Below are 26,448 nucleotides of genomic sequence, written 5' to 3' on the forward strand. Positions count from 1 at the left end.
TAAGGTAACAGGGAAGGTTCCAGAACAATCAGGAACCTTCTGGAGACAATTAAGACAGACAAGCTGATTAGAACACCTGCAGCCAATCAACAAGCTGCTAGAATCAATTAAGGCAGGCTAATCAGGGCACCTGGGTTTAAAACGGAGCTCACTTCAGTTTGTGGCGCACTTGTAAGGAGCGGGGAGCAAGAGGTGCTATGAGCTAAGAGTGAGAACGCATACTGTTGGAGGGCTGAGGAGTACAAGCATTATCCGACACCAGGAGGAAGGTCTTATGGTGAGGATAAAGAATGTGTTGGGAGGAAGCCATGGGGAAGTAGCCCAGGGAGTTGTAGGTGTCGCACAGCTGTTCCAGGAGGCACTCTAGACAGCTGCATTCCACAGGGCCCTGGGCTGGAACCCGGAGTAGAGAGTGGTCCTGGGTTCCCCCCAAACCTCCCAACTCCTGGTCAGACACAGGAGGAGTTGCCCTGGACTGTGGGTTCACGAAAACGGCCAAACTAAGGGCTGCCATGAAGCTCCAAGGCGAGAAAATCCGCCAATAAGCGCAAGACCCACCAAGGTAGAGGAGGAACTTTGTCACAATACATAATATTGGATAACAAGTGCTGCCCTCATCTTTATTTCAGCTCCTATTGGCATGGCTGGGGACTACAGTGATCATGTGCAACAATTTTCTAAGCCTTAATTTATGTCTGTATGAAGGTGAAAGCGTTTACTCTCTGGAGACAGTTGGTCTTACTGCATTCCATCCATTCTTTTTGTGTATTTGAGCCCTGACATTTATCCTTTATCAAAGAGGCACACCATAATTCTGAATGTGTGTGTGCATATACATGCATTTTGAGAAAATCTGCAAAAGCATCCTCTACCGCTGCCCTCTTGGGCATTGTAATAAGAGGAAACAAGAAGTGGAGTTGGCTTTCAGTTTTCATACCTTTAGTGCTGCTTGTTTTCTTGGTAATTGAGTCGGAGTATACCTGCTTCTAGCACAAAACACAGTTACTCATATCTTGAAAGCAATGCCAAGTGATGCCTTTAAACTAACAGCTCATTTGCCCTTTTTTCCTTCCCCACCATTTCTGATTAGTTGGACAATACTTTAAAGAAATAAGAACACTGTAAGAATATTAGGATATTGGTGTAAATACATCTATATGGAGTTCTGATTCAAGAAAGGCTGAAAGAAGCGCAGAAAATGACAAGAGTTCCCTTTTTAAACAGCATAAAGTTAGTTGTAAAGTCAAAAATGTAAGATATGAAACCAATGAACCCAATTCTTTCATGGTCCAACATGACTGAAGCCAAAAGAGACAAAGAGAATTTGCCCCAAAGCTCTTAAATTAAACTAAATATTTTAGTATTAAGCTTGAGAAAACAATTCACAAGGGAAAGAAAGCTACAGTGGTAACATGCATTATATTCCCAGCAGCTAGGAGATAACAGGATTCCATTCTTATGATACTGCGGGAATTAGTGCTTCCGAAAGGAAACAATGGGTGGTGATTAGTGATGGCACAACGTGCAGAACTACATGTCACATCATGCCTGCAAGGAAGATAACATGTCAACTTTGTAACAGCATTATGAAACCTACATTAGCTCAAAGTACTGTGCACTTGACTTTAAAATGATCAGGCAAAAACCAAAAAAATCCTTACACTCAGGACAACCAGGTGTAAGGGTAGTTAGAGAAATAAGAATTACCAAGTAAAACAGTTACTTTCAGTAACTGTTCCTTAAAAGGAAGTGGACTAGCAATGAGCCTTTCCCATACATACTATTTCTATCTGATAATTGACACCCAAGCCTTGTGAACATGTTCCTTGCAAGCAAAAAGAGATTTCATTTTGTACATAAACCAGCCTTTAAATTTAGAAGGCATGATTTTATAATTAGCTGGTATTAAATACTATTCAAGCCACTCAGTAGAAATAAGAAAAGGAGTACTTGTGGCACCTTAGAGACTAACCAATTTATTTGAGCATGAGCTTCCGTGAGCAAAAGCTCATGCTCAAATAAATTGGTTAGTCTCTAAGGTGCCACAAGTACTCCTTTTCTTTTTGTGAATACAGACTAACACGGCTGTTACTCTGAAACCTGTCAGTAGAAATAAAATGTCTAGTGACTAGTTCAGCTGATTAAATGGGCATACCCTTGATATCTAGTCCATTTAAAAAAATCAATTAAAAGCAGTTTCAAGTACTACACCTGAGATCAACCCTCCTCACCCTCTTCAATGTTTAGGGGTGTAAAAAACCTTTTTGTTCCTTTCAGCTGTGATAAAACCCACTCAACCAGAAGTAAACTGACTATTTGTATCCCTACAGGGAAAACAGTGAGACTGTCACAAAATGTATTTAGATTCACAAAGAAATCCCCCCTCTAACTCTTTCAGGGATAGTAATTTTAATTTTTGTTACTTGCCGTGTCCTATGATGTGTCCCCATGTCCTGGGGAACTTCTTTCCACTACCCACCTAACCATTTGGGTATCGCTGTTGGAGGCAGGGAGAAAGCTGATGGTGGACTCTCTTGCTTGACCCCAGATTTGAGCAGAAGTAGATGCTATGTCAGATGTACAACAGCCTCAGAAGAGTGAATAGTGAGCTACAGCAAGGAAGCAGGAAGAAAGCTTGCCTCTGAAGTGATCACTGCAGCTTGTAATGGGCCTGGAGAGGACACTACAATGAAATCATGGCTTAGTTCTAGCTGCTCAGAACAGTGAGACAAACCACTGGGAATGAGAGCAAAAAATAGGTCCTGTTCTGGCCTAACTAGAACTGTTGACCAGTAAGCTCCCTCGGTCCTTACTCTGACAAACTCCATCAATGGGAGTTTTGCTGGAGTAATGTAACTAAGCAAAGACTTCTATATCTGGCACATTTTTTTTCCTATGCATCACTATGCTTGAAAAAAGAGGCAATATTTTGGCATGATGGTTGTTTTTTCAAAGTAACTACTGGTAAAACTCCAAACTATTTCCTGTAGTTTCTGAAATATTCCCCAGTGACGATAAGCAAAGCCTTGCAATAGGAGGTATTGGTTCACTTGGGTGGTTCTCTTATGTCTCTCAATGCATATGAGGCCCAATAAATGCACTAACAGCTTATTAGTGCACAATATGTTTTGTTTTATTGCTTAATTTGAATACTCTTTAATGAATTCCATTATACTAACTTATTGTTCTATAAAATGACTTTTCAGAGGTGCATTAGTTGATGCTCACTGGCAGAAATGTTTATTTGTGCTTTCTTTCAGAGAACTCTCCCATGCTCACTTTGCCACTGAATTCATTCCTGTCCTCCTTAGAAGATGACTAATAGGCCCAAATTAAAAAAAAAAATGGCTTCTCATTTTGGATGTCTAAATTTTATGTGCCTAGAGCCTACTTTGCAGATCTCAGTAACTCTGAAAATCAGGCTCCTAAGCATCTAAATTTGGGCATCTAGAAACCGAGGCAGCCAAATTAGAGGCTACTTTTGAAAAGTTGGCCTTTAATCGTTGTTAGGAAGGTTCAAAATCTTTCTTCGAACACAGAGCTGTACGGGTGTAAGTGAGGGCAGCATTTGGCCCAGTAAGCTTTACTTTAAAATTCTGGCAAATGATATTGTACTTTCGGAGATAGGCCTCGGCATATTTTTCTCTTGAATGTTTGCAGAACTAGCCAATAGTTCTGAAGGAGCTATAACCAAGAAGAAAACTGTGTCTATATTTCAATTAGCTGTGTAGAAACTAAACTTTAAGGACAAACAACAATGCATGGCCAGAACACATGCTTTGCTATAAGTTGGTTCTTGATAAAAACCAAGGAGCTTTGTTTCATGATATAACTAAAACTGAGTGGCAGTGGGAAAACTGCCTCAGGAAGTCTAAACACAATGTAAATCATAGTCAGATTTTCCATACCTTTCTAGACACAGGAACTCCTAAAATATCAGACCAACGTGATTATACGCTGAATGCTCTGTTTATAAGAGCTTGCAAATATATTTCCCAAAATATATCTGTAAACGGTATGTACACATTTTTAGCAAAAAAATCAAAGGAACAGTATGTGCTGTGAATGAGATTTCCTGAATGACTGCACCAAAGAGAAAATTAAACTAATTCTTGCTGCACAAAACACTCATGGCTGCAATATGAATAAGAAAAGAGAAATTAGGCAGATATTAGATCTGTCCTGTTTCTGCTAAGTGGATTAGCTGGTTACAAACAAACAAAACAAACTCCTGTATCAAATTTCAGTTACTAAAAAAAGCAAAGGAAAGAAACAGACATATGCATTTTTGCTGTTTATTGACAATGATTGCGGCTGTGCTTTAAATATTATGGGCCAAATCTGGACCCTGTGTTATGAGGTATCCTGATCTCTTGATCCCACACACATAGCTGTGCACCAGCCTGATTGACCCTAAGGATGTTCAAGCCAGTGCAGAAGTGAGCCATAGAGAACTGGCTCAAGGGGTGTGAAAATAAGGTGATGTGATGTACCTTTTGTGTAATGGCTGGAGAGTGTGTATGTACATTTTTTATTTAATTTCATTGTGAGTTGAATCTTTCTTGCTATATGCACACAGATAAAACTACTGAATGGACACTCACATGAATAAGGACAGCAGGATCAAACCCTATATTTGCAATGGTGTCAATATGTATATCCCTATTTCCTATAGGAGTCTATGCCTGGCATTGGTCATTCCTTCATTGCTCTCCCTCACACGACTAAGATTCCCACAGTAGATCTGCCTCAGGAGTAGTTTAACTTGTACATTTTTTGTTCTGTGTTCTGTTTTCTAATTCTGTTTCCACACTACTTCTTAGATTGTAAATTCTCCGGGGCTGGGACTGTCTCTTTTGTTCTGTGTTAGCATAGTGAGGGGCCCTGGTCCATGACTGGGGCTCCTAGGCACTACTGTAATAACAAATAATAATACAGCTTGTTTTTTTAACTCTCACCCAGCATTCTCTCCTTCACACTTCTAACCATCTGCCTAACAAGTCACCTGAAAAGTCACCTGACAAGTCATTTTGCACTGAATCATGTGTTTCTTAATACCACTTTCCTTTCATTTCTAAAGAAGAGGTGTAGCCTAATATTTTCCGTATAAATGGTCCTGTTCAAAGCCTAATGAAATCAGTGGGAGACTTTCCATGAACTTCAGATCAGGCCCAAAGAGCACAAAACACTAAGTACAATATAAATCATATGCAATTTACCAATAGAGCAATATTTTAGACTGAAATTTTTCACATCTGTTTGACAATATTATCATAAGAAAATGTTCCTTTTGTATGTTACAGATTTTAAATCAGTTATAACTACTGATAGCCATCAACATAACAATTACATTCTACTATGAGACTACAAATTTAAATTGAAGTGTGTGGATGGCTGATCACTGACGCAAGAAAAAAAGCTCAAACCTTGCAATTTACACAATAGAGCTTGGGTCCCAGGAAACATGCTGCCCATCATGCATTCCATTTATAATTGCAACATCATCTTCTGCTAGTATAAAATCAAACACCTATGGGAATGCATATGTGGTTAATGTAATGGATACAGTGACAAAGCTGGACACTTCCTATTATTTAAACCCAGATTTAATTCTGTAGCAGGCTTTTATACTTCCTCTGCCCTCAGAATGATTCCTTTTCTGTTTTCCTTTTCTTTACTAGAGTTCACAGGAACAGAACTCTAGTAAAGTGGGCCTGAGAAGCTTTCTTAGGCCCTTTCCCCTTTCTTGTGACTGCTATTTACATTTAAACTTTGCTACACTATTCCCCAGAAGAGGCAGCAAGATAACAAAAAGGTAACATGAAAGCTGCTTGTGACAGCACTCCATATGGCCATCAGGAAAGATAAGTGAATAACCTGACTGCTATCCCTCTGCAAGCCTAAGCTCATCACTTCTCTGTCACATACAGACACTAGGTCCAGGGAGTCGCAGCCCCTTCCCACAGAGAGTCCCTAAAAAGTACTGGTGCTTTAGTCAAGCCAGCAAACCAAAAGCTTTACACGGATTCCAAAGTACGTATATCTTGTCAGTACTCTTGGGGAGGAGGATATACATTGTGATCTACTAGCAAAGTGTGTCATTGCCTCAGAGCTGGACTTCCCCTATGGCCCACTCAGTGCTCACCAGAGCTCCGTAACACACAGTGGAATGAGCTGCTGCCAGGCAAACTCCTCCCTCATCCTGCAATCTTTGGCTGCTGGAATGATCCCTGGTAGCCATAAACTCAGTCCTCAGCCTACTTAAACTTAAACAGGGGACCCCCCTAGGACTGAAGATATGGACTGCTGGCTTAAGGCTGTCTTTGCTTCTTTCTCATTCCACTGTGCAGAACGCGGATCAATCATGGTTGGGGGGAGCTGGGCCAAAATGTGGAGTGAATGAAGAGACAAAAAAAATAAGAAAAACAAAAGCAAGACAGATGTAGTAAATTACATTTAAAAATTACTTAATAGAAAGTTAAATGTGACAAAGTGGTGCATGTGACTAATTTATATGTACACACACCCAGTGTTGTGACTGAAGGGGAATTGATTCCCTTGCTCTGGTAACGTTCATCCTCTTTTCTGCTAACCAGTCTCTGCCAGAGAGATCTTTAGGAGCAAGGCTAAAATTTATTTCTGAAAACTTCTAGCTTTTGTAAAGCACCAGCTGACGCATATTATTAAAAATGGTTCCTGGGGGAGGATAGATGGAAGGACTTCAGCCCACAATTTACGTGTTGAAACACTGACATGAAGGAAAAGGAAGAATCAATTACAAGACAGAATTCTGTATAAAACAAACACTGGATGTCACAAGCTGAGATGATGTCAGTCCCCCTTTGGTTCCAACACCACCTGCTCTGTGCTGGGACCTCCTGCAGAAGGATTGGGAGGGTGGGGGTGGGAGGGAGGCAGCTATGCCAGCTCTGCAGCTTCCACACACACGGTTTCCTGAACCTGGGATATCCCTAAGATAGCCTTTGCAGCCCCCTTTGCACTGCTCAAAGGTGGGTCTCAGTACTACAGTGAACTCCTCCCACTGTCTTCCTATGTGCCTAGCACAATGGGGCACTGAGCCTGGTTGGAGCCTCTGGGTGCTACCATAAACCTAATAATAAATACAAATAAATAATAATAATGAAACAAAACTCAAAACTTTATTGTTATTCCTTGATCAAATTGTTTAGATGCAGTGGGTCATCAGACAATGTGTTTTATACGTAATTATGTCTTCCAATTGATTTCTTACATTTGTGCACATCAGAGAGCTGATTTTTCCACTGTCTTACAACAATTTTATGTTGCAGTAGTTGAACTGATTTTAATGGAATTGCACTGACATAAGATTGGTATAGCACAGTAGAGAGTCAGACCCGAAACATTTTATCTAAAATAATTTGGGCATTAGTCATACGAAGCCAGTAAACCAGATCTTACCTCACAGTTTTCCCGTATCCTTTCTATTTTTGTAGATTTTGGAATAGTGACAATCCCATTCTGAAAAATGTAATCATTTTCATAATTAAAAATAAAAGTTATTTAAAACAAAAACAGAATCACTTTTCAAAACATCTCTTGGAGCAATAGCTGAACCTAAATTTCCTTCTCAGGTTTTGATTCTACTATTCAACTTCACTGGAATTTCTGTGCAGCACTATTTATAATCACAGTTACATACACTATATACAATTCTAACACACTTCACACGGTTTTCTGTTCAGTATCAAACATTAATTCATATTCACTGGTTAGTTGAGAGAAAGGAAGAGAATGATTAAACTCACTGACTGTAGCATTTATATTGGAAAAATAACTCTTTTCATTTGTATTTCCTTTTATTTTGCTGAAACCAAAGATTATTTCCATGGTAAAGATACTGTCATGGACAGCCTAGTATATTACCACTACCCAATATAAGCACTTAGTTCATGGGACGACAGCAGCAGAAGATCAGAGGTAAAATCACAATTTTCTGTATATATTTTGGTTTGATGCACAACAAATATATTATCTGAACAGAACTGTTCCTTTACAGTTACCTCTCTAAGTAGGCACCATTATCTTGCTGCCCTCTCTTACCTGTATGCTCCAGCGTATACAGATCTGTGCAGGGGTTTTGCCATATTTCTTTGCCAGCTGAATTATATTAGGATGAGTAAGAGCTTCGCCTTTGGCTAATGGGCAGTAGCCTTCAAAAACAATGTTTCTACTTCTACAATAATCCACCAGCTCTTGGGGCCTTTGGAAAGGGTGATATTCAACCTTTGATAAGTAAGCAGAAAATCTAAGTAAAAACTTTGATTAGAATATATTTAAAAGACAGTTTTCTCTTTGATAGTAAAATATGATTGACCTTTCTTTTTTTTAAAATATAATAGAATGACCATGAGTGGAATCACAGTACTGCTGTAAAATGTATATATAGCCTTCCATCATCTTTAGAAGACAGTAAGAGGGCATTAATGCACAAACCCACTACATTAACTTACACAGCAATTTTCTTGAATATATTAAGGCCCTTTCCCTTGTGACCATGCCATATAAAGCAGCTGCTTCCCCATGCTGCAACTGGAGTTGCACTCCTGTTCACATGGAACTGATATTGCACAGTATTCCTGAGGAGGCGTACAAATGGTAACACAGAAGGGAAGAGCCCCAGATCTAGGCATAGTGACTTAAAGCCCCTTTTGCTTTCCCCCATTCCACCTCCTTGCCTCATTTCCACACTTTTAATCCTCTTTTTGATGACACACAACTGAGGGGAGCACAGAAGTCTCTGATCAAAAGTGAATACCTAGCACCACGGCTTGGAACGTCAGAGTAAATGCAATGAGCACTGAAATTGCTGGTGCATAGGAAAATCCTATATTATATGTTAATGAGGTGTCAGAGAGAGAAGGTGGTGGATAACAAGGAGAAGTGCTGAGACTAGGTTTTCAGGGTGCCCAGCCTGGGGATAAAGATTGCCAATAACCCGTAAGTGGCTGCTGAAGAGAGGAAGTAGCTGAGAGACAGTGGTATAAAGGAAGGGGAGGATGAAGGGTTAAGGAAAGAGAAGAAACCCTTGGATAAACAATCAAACATTTTGCTGCCCACCTAGACAAACTGAACATTTGAAGGTTCATCCCTATAAAGTTCATCTTTGAAAAGTCATGGAAGACAGGAGAGATTCCAGAGGACTGGAAAAGGGCAACAGAGTGCCCATCTCTAAAAAGGGAAATAAGGACAACCCAAGGAATTACAGACCAATCAGCTTAACTTCACTACCTGGAAAGATAATGGAGCAAATAATTAAGCAATCAATTTGCAAACACCTAGAAGATAATAAGGTGATAACAGTCAGCATGGATTTGTCAAGAACAAATAGTGTCAAACCAACCTAATAGCTTTCTTTGACAACGTAACAAGCCTTGTGGATAGGGGGCACCACTAGATGTGGTATATCTTGACTTTAGTAAGGCTTTTGATACTGTCTTGCCTGACCTTCTCATAAACAAACTAGGGAAATATATCCTAGATGAGATGGAGCTACTGTAAGGTAGGTGGATAACTGGTTGGAAAACCGTTCCCAGAGAGTAGTTATCATAGAATCATAGAATATCAGGGTTGGAAGGGACCTCAGGAGGAAATCTAATCCAACCCCCTGCTCAAAGCAGGACCAACTAAATCATCCCAGCCAGGGCTTTGTCAAGCCTGACCTTAAAAATATCTAAGGAAGGAGATTCCACCACCTCCCTAGGTAACACATTCCAGTGTTTCACCACCCTCCTAGTGAAAAAGTTTTTCCTAATATCCAACCTAAACCTCCCCCACTGCAACTTGAGACCATTACTCCTTGTTCTGTCATCAGCAACCACTGAGAACAGTCTAGATCCATCCTCTTTGGAACCCCCTTTCAGGTATTTGAAAGCAGCTATCAAATCCTCTCTCATTCTTCTCTTCCATAGACTAAACAATCCCAGTTTCCTCAGCCTCTCCTCATAACTCATGTGTTCCAGTCCCCTAATCATTTTTGTTGCCCTCCGCTGGACTCTTTCCAATTTTTCCACATCCTTCTTGTAGTGTGGGGCCCAAAACTGGACACAGTACTCCAGATGAGGCCTCACCAATGTTGAATAGAGGGGAACGATCATGTCCCTCGATCTGCTGGCAATGCCCCTACTTATACATCCCAAAATGCCACTGGCCTTCTTGGCAACAAGGGCCCACTGTTGACTCATATCCAGCTTCTCGTCCACTGTCACCCCTAGGTCCTTTTCTGCAGAACTGCTGCCGAGCCATTCGGTCCCTAGTCTGTAGCGGTCCATGGGATTCTTCCATCCTAAGTGCAGGACTCTGCACTTGTCCTTGTTGAACGTCATCAGATTTCTTTTGGCCCAATCCTCTAATTTGTCTAGGGCCCTCTGTATCCTATCCCTACCCTCCAGCTATCTACCTCTCCTCCCAATTTAGTGTCATCTGCAAACTTGCTGAGGGTGCAATCCACACCATCCTCCAGATCATTTATGAAGATATTGAACAAAACTGGCCCGAGGACCGACCCTTGGGGCACTCCACTTGATACCAGCTGCCAAACAGACATGGAGCCATTGATCACTACCCGCTGAGCCCGACAATCTAGCCAACTTTCTATCCACCTTATAGTCTATTCATCCAGCCCATACTTCTTTAACTTGCTGGCATGAATACTGTGGGAGACCGTGTCAAAAGCTTTGCTAAAGTCAAGGAACAGTGGTTCACAATCAAGCTGGAAGGACATACTGAGTGGGGTCCTGTAGGGATTGGTCCTGGGTCCAGTTCTGATCAATATCTTCATAAATTATTTGGATAATGGCATAGAGAATACACTTATAAACCTTGCAGATGATACCAAGATGGGTGGGGTTGCAAGTGCTTTGGAGGATAGGATTAAAATTCAAAATGATCTGGAAAACTGGAGAAATGGTCTGAAGTAAATAGGATGAAATTCAATAAGGACAAATGCAAAGTATTCCACTTAGGAAGGAACAATCAGCTGCACACATACAAAATGGGAAATGATTCACTGGGAAGGAGGATTGCAGAAAGGAATCTGGGGGTCCTGGTGGGTCACAAGCTAAATATGAGTCAACAGTGTAACACTCTTGCAAAAAAAGCAAACATCATTCTGGGATGCATTAGCAGGACTGTTGTAAGCAAGACAAAATGTAATTCTTCCGCTCTACTCTGTGCTGATTAGGCCTAAAATGGAGTATTGTGTCCAGTTCAGGGTGCCACATTTCAGGAAAGATGTGGACAATTCTGGAGAAAATCCAGAGAAGAGCAAGAAAAATAATTAAAGGTCTAGAAATCATGATCTATGAGGGAAGATTTTTTAAAAAATGGATTTATTTAGTCTGGAGAAGGGAAGACTATATGTTTCAAATACATAAAAGATTGTTACAAAGAGGAGGGAGAAAAATTGTTGTCCTTAACGTCTGAGGATAACGTCATAAGAAGCAATGGGCTTAAATTGCAGCAAGGGAGGTTTAGGTTTGACATTAGGAAAAACTTCCTGTCAGGGTGGTTAAGCACTGGAATAAATTGCCATGGGAGGTTGTAGAATCTCCATTGTTGGAGATTTTTAAGAGCAGGGTTAAACAAATACGTGTCAGGGATGGTCTAGATAATACTTAGTCCTGACATGAGTACAGGGGAACTAGATGATCTCTCGAGGTCCCTTCCAGTCCTATGATTCTACAACAAATGTTATTTTGAAAAACATTTCACAACTAGTGAATTGTAAAAAAACCAAACCAAACTAAAAACGCCTCCCTGTGCATTCATATCAAATTGAGTGTAGTTTTCCCTTACACAGCCACTATATAATCATGTGACATGACTTCAAATCAAACAGTCGTCACTGTTGTTCCAATGATCTAGCTCTTCCGTATTTTGAGAAAAAATATTGTTTAGAACAATTACATCAACATGCGGAATCTGGAAAAATTCTTCCACCATAAGAAGGACAAATGAACATTTCCTGTTTCTCATCTTTAGTACATGTTGTCTTTCAGACAACAATAGGCTGGCATTTGTTCAATACATGCTAAGAAAAACCCTGCCCCTTGAAGGCTGGGCTGAGTCAGCCTAAAAATGCTATGATCTAAATTACTGTGCGGACTGTGGACAAGGTTCAAACAACAGACACATCCATTTCTTCAATCTTTGATGTTTCTTAACCTTTGAGTGGCTTTTGTATTTAATGTTTATATTTATATGGCCAGTGTTCAGGTCACTGTTTTATTCGTTGGCTTACACCTGAACAGACTAGAAAAATATTTCCATTGTTTGTTACACAGAATGTGACAAGAAAAAGAATGAGCCAGCAGTTCCTTGCAAAATACTGTTTAACACAATCCACAGCATATCTACCGTTTTTGTTACTTACCAGACAGCACTACACTAAAAACATTTAGAGAGGCAATAAGTGATCACTTGAGGGGCAGGAATGATTTTATACTAGTTATTAAACACTTATTAACTCTAGTGCAGTGTCTCACAAAAAGTACTCCTAGTCGGTGAAATGATAAAACCTTCAGATGCAGTATTCTAAGGATGCATTATTTAATTAATAACACTGTAGTAAAATTAAATAAAAGTAGGAATTGGATATTTAAGTTAGATTCCTACTGGGTAAGTGTGATCAATATAATATGTTACGAGAAATTAAATAAAAAAGTGACTAATTTTCTAATTCAGGACCAAATTCTACTCCCAGTTACACCAGAGTAAATCTGGAATAGCTACTGGCTTCAGATGATGTAGTCCACATTTAGATCAATAAAACTGCAAGCAGAATCTGTCCTTTGGTCTTTTAAGGCTTCAGAGTTACACAGTTCAAGGTTATTTCACAAATATTTAGAACAAGTATGGTATGCTGGTATGTCACCCACCAACTTGATGAACTGGATACAGGGCTAATGTTGCCTTTCTTCTGGAGACAATGAACACCGTATCATCCATTGATTAGAGAATCCCAGACGTCATGAGCTGAGTTCTGGGAATTCGTGATATTCAGCTGCATGGCTGGCTAGAGCAGGTAATTTCTTTACAGTTTTTTTTTTAAATTCAGCCCTAAGCATTTTTTTCTTTTCAAACATTTATGGATGATTTTTTGGTGCTACTGACAGTGAGGGACAAATAAGCTTTGGCTAGAGGAGGCACAGGGAGAGTGACCACTGTGCAAGCTTCTCCTCTACTAATAACTCCTATTTCCTGACCTGCAACACCCCTGCTATTCTAGTCCTAGAGCTTTCTCAGGCGAAGACTACCAATCATATGTTGATGGAGCAAGTCCTGCTGTTCTCTGGCACTGCTCTTTACTGAGCCCTTGGATTTGTGTGTGGAAACCTGGCAGGGATTTAATAAAGGAGCTTGCAGCTGAATGAAATCCTCCACCGTTGCTATTAGTTAAATCACCAGGGAACCCAAAGTCAGCATGGTTTTTGTATAAGCCATACTGTCACGGAGAGGGGATACTGGGGCTTCATAGACAGCTCCTGTCCCGATGGATCCAGAGAGTCCATTCCCCATATATATCTCAGACTGCAATATGCAGAGAGGCTTTGCCCCCTCTCAACTCTATGCTACCTGTGTGGGGCAGCTGCACCACCACAACTGGTTTTACATATTTCTTAGTTGTTAAGGACCAAATTCTGCCACCCTTATTCACCTTTGTAGTCCATTGAAATGAATGCGAGTACATATGGAATAAAGTCTTGCACAACATGAGGAAGGATAGCAGAATCTAGCCCATACTGGGGAACAGAAAGAGTAATGAGTTGCAAACCAAAAGAATCTTTAAAATGTAACAACTGTATACTGTCATCAGGATTTTCAGTGTTGCCTAAGGGAGTTAGGTCTCTACTTTTTAAAAAGCAGTACATAAATGTGCCAGTACATCCTCAAGTATCTTGTTGCTATGATGGTGATTTGATACTCAGTATCTAGTTGAACGTTGTTGATTTGCAAACTATCATCATCTAAAATCGAGCCATTGGCCACAACATCAGTCACAAACAGGTCTGGTAAGAAGACAGCTGACCATGTGGGGAAATTATTTTAAAGTTGTGTTTTTTTTCTTTTTTTTTTTTTGTTTTTTTCTGGTCTAACATTAATTTTGACATTTGGATTTGTTGAAAGGGACTGGATAATTAACGTTTTTTGGGTGATGGGGTTTACTCTAAAACAGATGTCTTAAATGTATTGCATACACACTCACCTGATTAACATGTGGGGTTATCTTACAATCTTCCTTAAGTTGCTCCAAATGATTAATGAGAAAATTGCTTACACCAATAGACCGACATATACCTAATAAAAGGAAAAGGAAATAAAGTAAGGCATTGTACAGTACTCTAGAAGAGGAAAAAGTGCTCTAAGTTTGGGGAGGTGGGGAACAACTTGAGAATATAGCTTCTGAGGGGACAAAATGATTATTCACTAACATCTGCATAACAGAATACTGCAGAGAGTGACAGACAAACCAATGTTGAAATCCAGTTTGACAGTATTATCTGAAAGCATGGTACTATCAGAGTTCTATTACAAAAGTGTTTTATAATCTAAACACACAGGAGGCTCCCCAGTGTATAAAAACTCCAGGCTAAATTCTGGGAAACGCTAATGTAGTATAAGCAAACAACAATTGGACTTCACCAGAATGAAAGGAAGGAAATGGTGTTCTTAGCAGCTTGCCAAAACTAAAGAAAAGCGGAACATTTGTAGAAGACTAATAGGTAATGAGTAATAAAACACAAGGACACACAGTCTAAACGAACTGCCCACTACTTATATTTAAGGTAGGTTGATACTGTGACAAAAGTTTATATGAAATTCAGTATAAAAAAACTACACTTAAAAATGAAATGTATGAAAAAGTCCGGAAACTCAGAGGATCGAGTAGAGTGTCTGCATTAACACTGGATTTCTTGGCTTCTGTTAGTGTACATTTAAAATATATTAACAAAATTTAAAACGAGTGTGTGTGTGCAAATTCAGTGCTGACTGATAACCCTGGGGAGTCAAATGTCCTCTTTTACCTATGGAAATGACATAGCACACTTCCCAACACTACCATGCAACAACCCTGACCAGTCTCGGGGGGGCCTGACCAGTCCTGGGGGGGAAGGGGTCAGTCTTTGGAGTCTCTGTTGAGACTGTTAATACAGGATGTCAATTGCGGTGATGGTTTTTGTGATGTAGACTGGGCTAATAATTCTTTAAATCACTAGTCAGGAAGACAATTTAATCATGGATTTCTACATAAAAGTGCATTCTGGTTGGTTGTTATAACATTAATACATATTCTTCAAAATTCAGAGATAGATGTAGGTTTCATTTTTAGAAGGTACACACTATACATTTTTAAAGTGATTTATTTTGAAAACTTGTCAGATTAGTTTTACAGCTATATCAGAAAATGAATGATTGTTCGGTTATTTCATTTACCAAAGGTAACTGAAGCAGATATTTATGAAGTCATTGGGAGGTGAACTATCTCCAGTTCAACAGGTTAATCATTAATATTTGGAGGATTTTCTTGCCATGCTGCATTAGGAAGAGAACATCACCAGACAGACATTTAAATTGTTTTATTTAACTATTTCTCACCTCTATATATTATATTATATATTTATTTTAAAACATTTATTTTAAAACATTATATATTTAAAAGCATGTTATCTTGGAGACACAAATCCACAGTCTGAGAACTGCAAAACTAAGCATCTCTGATGGTATCTTCTACACTGAGCACTGAGCCCCATTGGGTAGATAGAAAGATTAACCTAAATAATCTATACAGAAGCCCCTGGAACCGCATAAGATTGGGTCCCTAATCCATGAACTATTGGAATTCATTTATCAAATTTTTCTTAAACATTACATGAATATATTGCCTCATATTATAGAATTAGAATTTATAATCCCTATTCCATGATGAGATATCTTTGAGTTATAATGTATCTTAATTAAAACTATCTTCAGATAAAATTATTTTTGAGGAAAAAACCTATAAAAAATCCGATTTAAATAAAAAAATCTGATCTTAATAAAAAAGTCCAATTTTTAAATTTTTTTTTAAAAAACATTGATTTTTATCCATCCTGCTGGTTCGCCATCAGATGTTAACACTTTCACTTGTTACTGACCTTAGTGGATTAGAGCTGGCAACTTTAGAGCTGAAAGTTTCTATGAACTTTTTACCAATCTCCTGAGCCTTCCAGTTCTTCTAATGTTTGCATTTCTCTTTTCACATTCGTGTGAATTTGGAATTTATGAAACGAACTTCTTTAACCCTTTAGGGCTAGGTCAGTAATGACTAAAAGTCATTACTATCTGTCAGCTCTTTAATGGGGTTTCTGAAGTGAATTGCATCCAGTTCTTTATAGACTGGGATTTATATAACAAAATACATCACCACAACTAGCTTCTTCACTGGTAGTTGGAGAGACCAAGGACTGAATGTGTGGAGAGAGTTTTCCTTTCCCCTCCAAGTTTGTGTGATGGCTGTTGAAATCTCCGACGTAGACAGCTGGGTGTGGCAGGCTTGGTAGAACCTTTTGGTTCCAGCTGACTCTTAGAGGCTTCTAAATATTTGCCAGCCAGAAACCACCAACCTGGATGGTGTCACAGAATTCAGCAGACATTAGCTGAATGGCATCTGCAATATCAGATTGAATGTATGTGGCTCGGCTGTACTTCTGATACTGTAACGCCTGGCTTCGGCAGTTGCTACGTGTGTCTCTTGCAAGCAAATGATGTTGATAATATGTTGATGAGCAAGAATGCCAAGTAAATCATGCTTGGCAACCAACAAACCCTCCACATTAAGTTGTAACACGCACAGAGTTGGACCAACGACACAGAAGTCACTGGGCTGCACAGTGGATTTCTCGGTGACGATAGTGCTGGGATTCATTGAGCTGGTGCTTGCAGAATTCGGCTTGCTGATTGGAGCATTAGCTTCCCCAACTGCTGTCAGGTACTGGTGGGTGGTGTGACGAGGATGCTGATCCACTGCCTGTTCGTGAAAGTATCACGGCTCCTGCTACCTTGGGTCACAGGCGTCATTGAACTGTTCCCATGATAGGCAGTTCAGAGTCCATATGGGGGAGAAGACAAGTACTTGGAGATGACAGAGCAATGGGTTACCCCAGGGTTCTGTGCTTTCTCCAGCCCTGTTCAACTTTTACATCAATGACTGGCCAACAACGGAGTCACGAAAGTTCATTAATGCAGACGGCATCTGTTGCAGTACCCTGATCCAGATGTTTCACGAGCTTGATGTCATCTTAAACCGAGACAAGACAAAGTTAGCTGACTACTGTAAGACTTGGTGCCTCTAGTCAAGCATCATAAAAACAGTCTCCAGTTTGTTCCATCTTCATCACACCAGTGCAACCCGAGAGTTGAATGTTTATCTGAATGGTCAGAAGGTGAAGCATGAAGTAGAACCGGTCTATCTAGGTATGACCTTAGACTGCACACTGAGTTACCATGCCCACCTGAAGACAGCAGCTAAAGTTAAGACACGTAATAATCTTCTTAGCAAACTGGCAGGTTTGTCATGGTGTGTTTGTGCGCCAACTTTGCGGACGTCAGCTCTTGCCACCTCATATTCGGTTACGTAGTACTGTGCACCAGTTTGGAGTCAATCGTCACACACCAAACTGATGGATACGCAGTTACATGTTGCCATGAGTATCATCTCTGGCACCCTGCGTCTGACTCCACTCCCACGGCTTCCAGTTCTGAGCAATACTGTTCCTCCTCATACCAGACGAGAGTTACTGGAGAAAGTATGTGCCAACTTAAGCCTGCTGCTGCACAATGACCCTTTTAAAACACCAGCTGCACGTTTGCTGTCACGTTGCCCATTATGGTCTCATCTGCCACGCCAGGATGTTAGGGTGGAAACACTCTGGTGAGAGGAATGGATATCTGCTATAATCCCCAACCAGTCCCTCATCGCCGACCCCACAATTTGCCCGCCTAGTTTTGACCTGCCCCGTCATCAATGGTCCCTGTTGAACAGGTTCTGGACCGGGCACGGTCTCTGTGCAGCCAACCAGTACTGCTGGGGCCTTCATGACAGCCCTTTGTGCAGCTGCAGCACAACACAGACGATGACGCACATTGTTGATGAATGTCTTCTGACTAGGTTCAGTGGTGGCCTAGAAGAACTGCATCACGCCACTGAGGATACCATCGCTTAGCTAGAAGACTATGCACACACTAAATAACCTCCGAGTCAGGCACGTTACTGGGCTCACACTGCCGTTACCCTGGATGGGCCTACCCTGTGAATAATCAAAGGACTCCAGTCACTACTTCTGTTAAGCCAGCATCTCTTCTGAGCACTATCTTCATTTCAAAAGAAGAAAGAAAACAAAAGCTATTCTGGTCTCTCCAGAAAATACTTCATCAGGCAATTTCACACAACTGATACTAAGGTAATTACTGACTAATGGCCTGATTTTCAGCCGATCCATGTCTGGAGCTGCCATTGTCTTGACTTCAGTGGGAGCTGTGCATGTGGAACAGCCATGGAATTGAGCCCCACAGAGGTATACTTGCCACTCAGTGCACATATATAGCTGTCATTAATACTAATGGGATTCAGGAATACATTAAGGGAAGAATTTACCTTGATTTAGAATTTAAAATAAAGTTAATGGAAATGTGTGAGGAAATTTTGCTACGTAGCTATCTCATTTTACACACACACACACACAATATTTTAAATACCAAAAAATCATAATCCACTAGCAGAGTAAAAGTCTGACTGATTTTGAATTACATGACTTCAATAAATTATCCAGAATTAGTATATCCATTACTTAATTATGTTAAAGCAAATCCAATTACATACTACTATACTGAAATTTTGTAAATCAAGTTACATTATGGTGCTAATTTGTATATCCCTGTAAAATGGCCTATGTAGTGGAAATGCTGATACTTCTTCAACCATAACCAAACTCTGCAATTATGTAGCTTTTACATATTCAAGTAGGACAAGTGGATACACTGTAAAGCAGTAAAACCTTGTACCATCATTTTTTCTAACATGACTTTTGTTTTCAACTAGACTGCTAGATAGCTCTCATTTAGAGAAATGATCATCTGCTCAAGATGTGTAACATTAATTAGGTTATGACCCACACCACAGCAGTTTGCATAATTTGTATTTAATCTGCCAGAAGGGGTCAATCCCTAGCTTTAGTCCTCTGGTGACAAACAATCCTGCAGCATCAATACCAATAAATCATTATGCCAAAGAAGTCTGAAAAACGTTTTCAGTTTAAACACAAAGGGGACACCAAAATACTATACACTATTGTTGTCTGTGAAGGATTTAAAAACCTTTCTTTTGTGGTTTCTCTTTTGCAAATGAAAGCATTTATTTGAAGCTATAGTACAATGAAACTCAGTATCATAGAAGCCAAATATGAAAAAGACTTGTGAGATCCTCTAGTCCATCCCCAGAACAAACTCCCAGGATGTCCTGGTGTATATTTTCAAGTGTTTTGTCCACTCCAGTTTCAAATATCTCAAGCAATAAGAATTCTATAACTTCCCTTGGAAGGCTGTTCCAGTCTCATCAACTTCACTGCTAGAGAGATTTTTCTAGAGCTCCTCAGTTTGACTGAGCTTTGCCCTTAGTTACACTTGACTAGCCCCACTGAAGTCAACAGGGTTGCACAAGTATATTTAAGAGGCAGAATTTAACCTTTCCAGTGAAACATCTCAAGGTGGGCAACAGAGCTGGTCAAAACGTTTCTGATGGAAACCTCTGATTAAATCAAAAAGCTTGGTGGGAACATATCACTTTCATGAAAATTGTTGACAGGAAATTATTGAAATGCTTCATTTCAATAAGAGCAAAATGTATTGTTTCACTATACTCAGAATGTTTTGTTTTAACTTTTATGTTTTATATATATAACGAAAGTCAAAATATTTACATTATTATATTCTAAATCATAACAAAAATCAAAACAATGAGGTGAAAAACAATCTGATATCAAAACAAAGTTCTATTATAAAAATTAAACATCTGACAAAGGCATTTCAATGTTTCTGAAACAAAATATTTCAGAATTTGTGCTTGGCGGTTAATTTCTAAATTATGACTTTTTGTTCCGATTCAAAATGAAAAAAATGTCAAAATATTGGAATTTCCCATGGAATGGGAATTCCAAGTTTTGACTAGCTTGAGTAGGCAATCAGCATGGGAATCTGGGTCAGAGAAGACAGCAGTTGTACCAACCCATCAATGGCTCAAATCCTGCAAAGACTTACGCAATATCTTATATAAAGTTACTCACGCGCTTAAGTCTTTGTAGGATCAGGTCCTAACCATGAAGGATCAGGTGGAAAATGATGGACCGAAAATCAAGGGGTGGTCAATCCATAGTGTGAGAGACCACTGGTTGGGGCTACGTGTACCCAGAAGAGGTGGGAAGGTACCACCTCAATGCAAGAAACACAAAAGAAACTAGTGAGAAGCTGAGGTGTTTGACGTACATTAATTCTTTCAGTTCCTCAAAATGTACAGAGCCAGATCATAGGCCTTTCTTCCAGCTGGTATGCACTGCTCAGGCATGTCCTGCAGGTGGAGCTGGGGATTCTGTTGGCATAGAGGAATACCCAGATAATTTTGCTGGCTCTATAGCACCTGTCCCTATGATGGCATAATGGAAACGTCATAGTAGAGTATGCAGAAGGGGAGTAGGGGAATGGGCAGAGCCAGAGTCCATTTGGTTCCAGCCACTCCTTGCTAGTAGAGACAGAAAGGTGGCTTAGGACTTGTCTACGCTTAACACACTACAACAGCACAGCTGCACCGCTGCTGCAGCACCACTGTAGAGCTTAAGTGTAGACACTACCCATACCAATGGGAGGGATTCTCCCATTGGTCAAGTAATCCCGGTCCCCGAGTGGTGGTAACTAAGTTGATGGAAATACTCTTTGGTCGACCTAGCACTGTCTATACAGGGACTTAAGTCTGCTTAACCATACTGCTCAGGATAGTGGACTTTTTCACACCCCTGAATGATGTAGTTCTAGTGTTGACCAGGCCTTCGATAAATGTAGCTGAGAACTGAGGCCATATTAAAAAAACAAACAAAATCCCACTTCAAATAAATGTATTTTCCAATAATTATATATCACTAAGGTTCAAACATTATGTATCTATGTTTAATCTCAACCCATTTAAAAGTGCATGATAAAGCTTTACATTGTTTAAAATAAACACATGCTTCCATCTCTACAAAACAGAATCAATGTCCGCAGTCCAGCATTCATGAACAACACCTACAGTAAAAGAGCAATCTGTGCATGCAATGGAGAGAGGGAAATATGGAGAGAGGACACAGATTGTAGCTGCAAGTTTCCAAAGGGCTGCTCTACAAAAACAGTGAATTACAAAGGAAAAGAGGCTTTTTATATAATGGGCTAAATCCTATGGTCTTTACTCAGGCAAAATGCCCACTGATTTCAAAGGGAGTTTTGTGTGAGTAAAAAACTAAATAAAAAACTAAGTAAAAAATGTGGGTAAGTCATGTTCCTACATGAATATATCTGCACTGGGACCAGTGATCTACTCTCAGGCCTTATTTAGACTGGGGAAGAGATGCTTTTTTCAGTCTAGTTACCACCTTAACTTGATTGAAAATCCCACTTGAAACCAATTTAGCACCATATTAGTAGTTGAAGTTAAAACCTAGGTTTCCCTGTAGCCTTCAGCTTTACCAGTTTAGCATGTCCTAAAGTGCAATTGCTTTGTTCTGAGTAGAGTTTTAGAAAATGCTAGGTAGGTCCAGTTATATAGCACAATCTAAACACAAACCTTTACATTGTGTTGACAAAGCCACAGAATTTACGCTCCAGTAGGGGAAGGACTAGCTCACATGTTAAGCAGATTTTGGGAACCACCAGGGACCCTGGCTCATCTGCATAGAAGCTCTGTGACTCCCCATTAGTTTTGGGCTCACTGGAGTCATTCCCCCTTCTTTGGCAACATGGCTTCAACGGCCTAAAGGAAAATGTAACAATAATGCCTCTTGTACACATATTAAAAAGTGACTAATGTACAATGGAGAAATGAAAATATTTATCCCGCCTTGAAAAGAGGTCAAGAAATGTTACAAGAGCATTTACAAAACATACTGGCCTTCATAATGGTGACTGATGATAATGAAAAAACTAATGCTAATGAATACTTTACTCACCCATCAGGGAAAAAATTCCTTACCCCAAGCAAATGTGCAAGTAATCTTGCTGGACTGTATTAGTCCCATCTGCCAGGAGGCAATACATCAAGCTAACAGACTGGCTACATAATGTATCAGTATATTAAGCTTAACACACTTTACCTGACAGCCTAAAAAGCTGATAGAGTTTTTCCTTTACTTAGCAGAAAACCGTTTGAGGAAAAACGTCTTACAAGATCAAAACTCTACAGAGCAAGATGGGCACTGTTAATCTTACCACAATAATCTATAAATATGCTGTTTTGGCACAATAGCATTGTTTTAGTACAATAGAGCGCCTTATCTTTCTTAAACACTGCTATAGGTTTTTATCAGACTCTTGAAACCTTTTGTTATATTAACTGTACAAGGTTCAATCAAAATGTTTTTGAAAGCAAGTATTCAATATATTGTGACAGAACTAGATGCTACTTTTGTGGTGCCAAGTCCCCTATGTGCTTTAGCCTGTCAGAAAAGGTCAGGAGTCCACTACATGTGGAATGGTGCCCATTCCATTATGTTGGCTCTGGCTAATGCCACAGAATAAAAACACAAATGGATTCACTTTTCACATGAGACCAACTGCAGTAAGTGTGCTTTTATTAAAGAAGGATACACAGGCTGGAAGGCTCAAATTCTGTGTTCCTTACTCACATGAAGACCCTATTGAAGTCAATGAGACTACTCTCAGAAAGCACTCTGAGTTTGGTCCAAAGTGGCAACAAAACTCTACGGGATGTTTGGGGGAAGCCTCTGTTGAGTAACTCTTCCCACAGAGACAACTTTCCCTTCTGCTCCTACTTGTAGTTGTCATTCCCTCCTCCATGAAACACACTGATCACCCTATGAAAGCGAAACAGACATAAACACACCACCATGAAAGACATGTTCCCTCCACATGCTTCCCTGAATCTGTGAAGCACCCAACAGCTCATGTGAAATGTCCAGGCCCCCCAACTCAGACTCAATGAGACAACTTCCCATGAATAAAGTTCCTTGTCTTACACCCATCTTCTCATGCATGCTCCTCTCCCTGTGAATCATAAGGAAAGACCCTCTTAACCTGAGACCCCGCTGAAGAAATAGAAACTGAGGAGAAACTCCCATGTCCTGACTTCCCATTGACACCAGTGAAGTAGGACATCTCCCAGTCTGATCAAGTTCCACCCAATCCTCATGGAAAAGCAGAAGTTACGGGGAGGTGGGGTGGAGCCTCTTCCAGTATGAGCCTGCTTGTCCTCTGATAAGTAGCAACAAATCCTATTGATTAGATCAGGGCTACACAAAACAGACATTAAAGCTACCAGATCTCATCTCATATCCATGTGGCTTCCCCAGCCCCACTTAGACAAGGATATTCCTGATTCTTGGGTATTTGGTAAAGAGCTTGAACTGGACAGTGCACATCTGGATGGGTCATCCAGCTGGTGCTCAGCCACCAGAAGGTCATAGAGTTCCTTCTCCAGCACCTGGTACTTACTGGTGTTCCCCAAACCCTGATTGGCTGCCCAGCCACTGGAGAAATCTAGGGGATTAGGGTTGAGATCTGTACAAAAACAGATTTAAGTGGTTCCAAGTAATAACAGACAGAACCAAGTAAGTCACAAAACACAATAAAGCAAAAACACGCAAGTCTAAGCCTAATACATTAAGGAATTGATTACAGATAAAATCTCACCATCAGAGATATTTCAATAAGCTTCTTTCACAGACTAAACTCCTTCCTAGTCTGGGCCCAAACCTTTCCCCTGGTACAATCCTTGTTAGTTCCAGCAGACATTTTAGGTGGAAACTAGGGGTTTTCTCTTGACTAGCAGCCCCCCTTGTTCTGTTCCACCCCCTTTTATAGCTTTGGCACAAGGCGGGAATCTTTTGTCTCTCTGGGTCCCCATCCCTCCTTCTAAATGGAAAAGTACCAGCTTTAAGATGGATTCCAGTATCAGGTGACATGTTCACATGTCCTGTGAGACCCTAGCCTCCATTCTTCCAGAGCTGGCCCACACCTACCCAGGAAGGTTTGCAAGTAAGCAGAGCCATTTACAGGTCATTGATTCTGAAGCACCCTTAATGGCTTCCACTTAATATGTTTACATTAGTAATACAAGTTAAAATCTTATTCTCCTAACTCCAGACATAGAAATATTACAAACAAACAAATGGGATAAACACACTCAGTAGATCTTAAGCTTTGCAATGAGACCTTATAAGAGACCTTTTGCATGAAGCATATTCCAGTTACATCATATTCACACTCGTAGGCATATTTCCATAAAACATTATGGAGTGCAACATCACAGAGAGGAAGGATGATCTTTTGGTTAAAGTACAGTAACTCCTTGCTTAATGTTGTAGTTATGTTCCTGAAAAATGCTACTTTAAGCAAAATGATGTTAAGCGGATCCAACTTCCCCATAAGAATTAATGTAAATGGATGGGGGGGTTGGGTTACAGGGAATTTTTTTTTTTGCCCGACAAAAGACTATTTTTATATATACATACATACACAGTATAAGTTTTAAACAAACAATTTAATACCGTACGCAGCAATGATGATGATTGTGAAGCTTGGCTGAGGTGGTGAAGTCAGAGGGTGGAAGAGGTGGGATATTTGCCAGGGAATGCCTTACTGCTAAATGATTAACTAGCACTGGGCTGAGCCCTCAAGGGTTATCACACTGTTGTTAATGTAGCCTCACACTCTGCAAGGCAGCACAAATGGAGGGAGGGGAGACAGCATGGAGGAGGGAGACAGAGTGTGTGTGTGAGAGAGAGACGTGCATTGCCCCTTTAAGTATGCTGACCCCACTCTAAGTACACTGCCTTTTAAAGTAGATCAGCAAGTTGAGACAGCAGCTGCTGCCAGCATGCTCCCTTCATCCTGAGCCCTGTCCTGTCTCCCCCCCCACCACCACTCTGTGGAAATGGGGTAAAGGAGCGGGGCGGGGGGGCAGGAGCAAGGAGACACCCTGACATTAGCACCCCTCTTCCCCTCCCCTTGCACACAACATGCAGGAGGCGCCCGGGAGAAGCTCCAAGGCAGAGAGCAGGAGCAGCACATGGCAGTGGGGGGAGGGACACCTGAACTGCCTGGCACTTGATAGCCTGCTGGGCGGCTGCCGCACAGGGAACTTAGGGGAGCTGATGGTGGGCTGCCGGCCCACCCTGGTTCCAATCCCCCACCAGCTCGCTCCAACGGTCTGCTCTTTCTGCAAGCAGTGGACAAAGCAGGTGGCTGCCAAAGAACATTATAAGGGAGCATTGCGCAACTTTAAATGAGCATGTTCTCTAATTGATCAGCAACGTAACAACGAAACAACATTAACCGGGACGACGTTAAGTGAGCAGTTACTGTACTGTGTTGGGACTCAGATCCAAGGTAAACTCTTGGCTCTGCCATATACTTCCTAGGGTGACCTAGGCACGTTACTTCATCTCTTTGGGTCAGCACCTCAGCTGGTATAAGTTGGTGTAACCCAAGCGATGTCAATGGAACTGTACTGAGTTACATCAGCTGAGGATTTGGCCCTCTGTGCTTCAGTTCCCTATCTGTAAAATGGGGATGATAATACTCCCTTTCTCCCAACTTTTGTTTGTTTTGTTTAGTTAGATAAAGTTCTTCAGAGCAGGGACTTTCTCTTTCAATATGTTTGTTCAGTGATTAGACCTATGGGGCTCCAATCTTGGGTGGGAATGTCTAGATACTACTATAATACAAATGATAAATTAAAATAATCCTTCATGTAGGTTTACTGTAGTGAGCTCAGTAAAAAAAATCATTTAATATTTGTCAGAAAGGGGATTCACATGAAAGTGTACACGAACAGGATGTTGCAATAAATCATTAAACAGAGAGGGCTGAGGGCTCATTTTTGCATTAAGAATTCACTGTAAAACACATTACAAAAAACAATTGCTGCAAAACATGGCATAAGAGGGTTGATATTTCTGTTGGTTTAGATTAGTTCTCTGAACCATACCACAGTTCTAGATTCATACCACAATGAGCCATATATATATATATGTCAGTTGCTTATTTTGAAAATGAATGTTTAGGGTTTTGTTCATATTGCAGTTTAATAAAGGCTAATTTCCAATCATTAACTGTAAAAAAAAAAAAGTGGTTGTTATATTTTCTTTCCCGCAAATCAACATCCTGTTGTCT

General features: G+C 40.4%; 1 protein-coding gene across 9 annotated transcripts in view; it reads right to left on the minus strand.

Annotated features, from left to right (window-relative positions):
• LOC102931241 (uncharacterized oxidoreductase ZK1290.5) overlaps positions 1-26,448 on the minus strand; it is a 76,605-nt gene that overhangs the window by 7,073 nt on the left and 43,084 nt on the right. For 2 of the 9 annotated variants that reach the window (XM_037906379.2, XM_037906378.2), the window contains exons 4-6: positions 14,246-14,337; positions 8,083-8,265; positions 7,441-7,500 (exon numbers count right to left, since the gene is read on the minus strand). In XM_037906379.2, the coding sequence (XP_037762307.1) occupies positions 7,441-7,500; positions 8,083-8,265; positions 14,246-14,337 (335 nt within the window). Of the gene's footprint in view, positions 1-937; positions 5,531-7,440; positions 7,501-8,082; positions 8,266-14,245; positions 14,338-26,448 lie in introns of all 9 variants that reach the window. The other 7 variants (XR_005226440.2, XR_005226439.2, XR_005226443.2 and 4 more) reach the window with 7 other exon arrangements.

Source organism: Chelonia mydas, chromosome 8 (assembly GCF_015237465.2).
Source record: "Chelonia mydas isolate rCheMyd1 chromosome 8, rCheMyd1.pri.v2, whole genome shotgun sequence".
Taxonomy (NCBI): Eukaryota; Metazoa; Chordata; order Testudines; family Cheloniidae; genus Chelonia; species Chelonia mydas.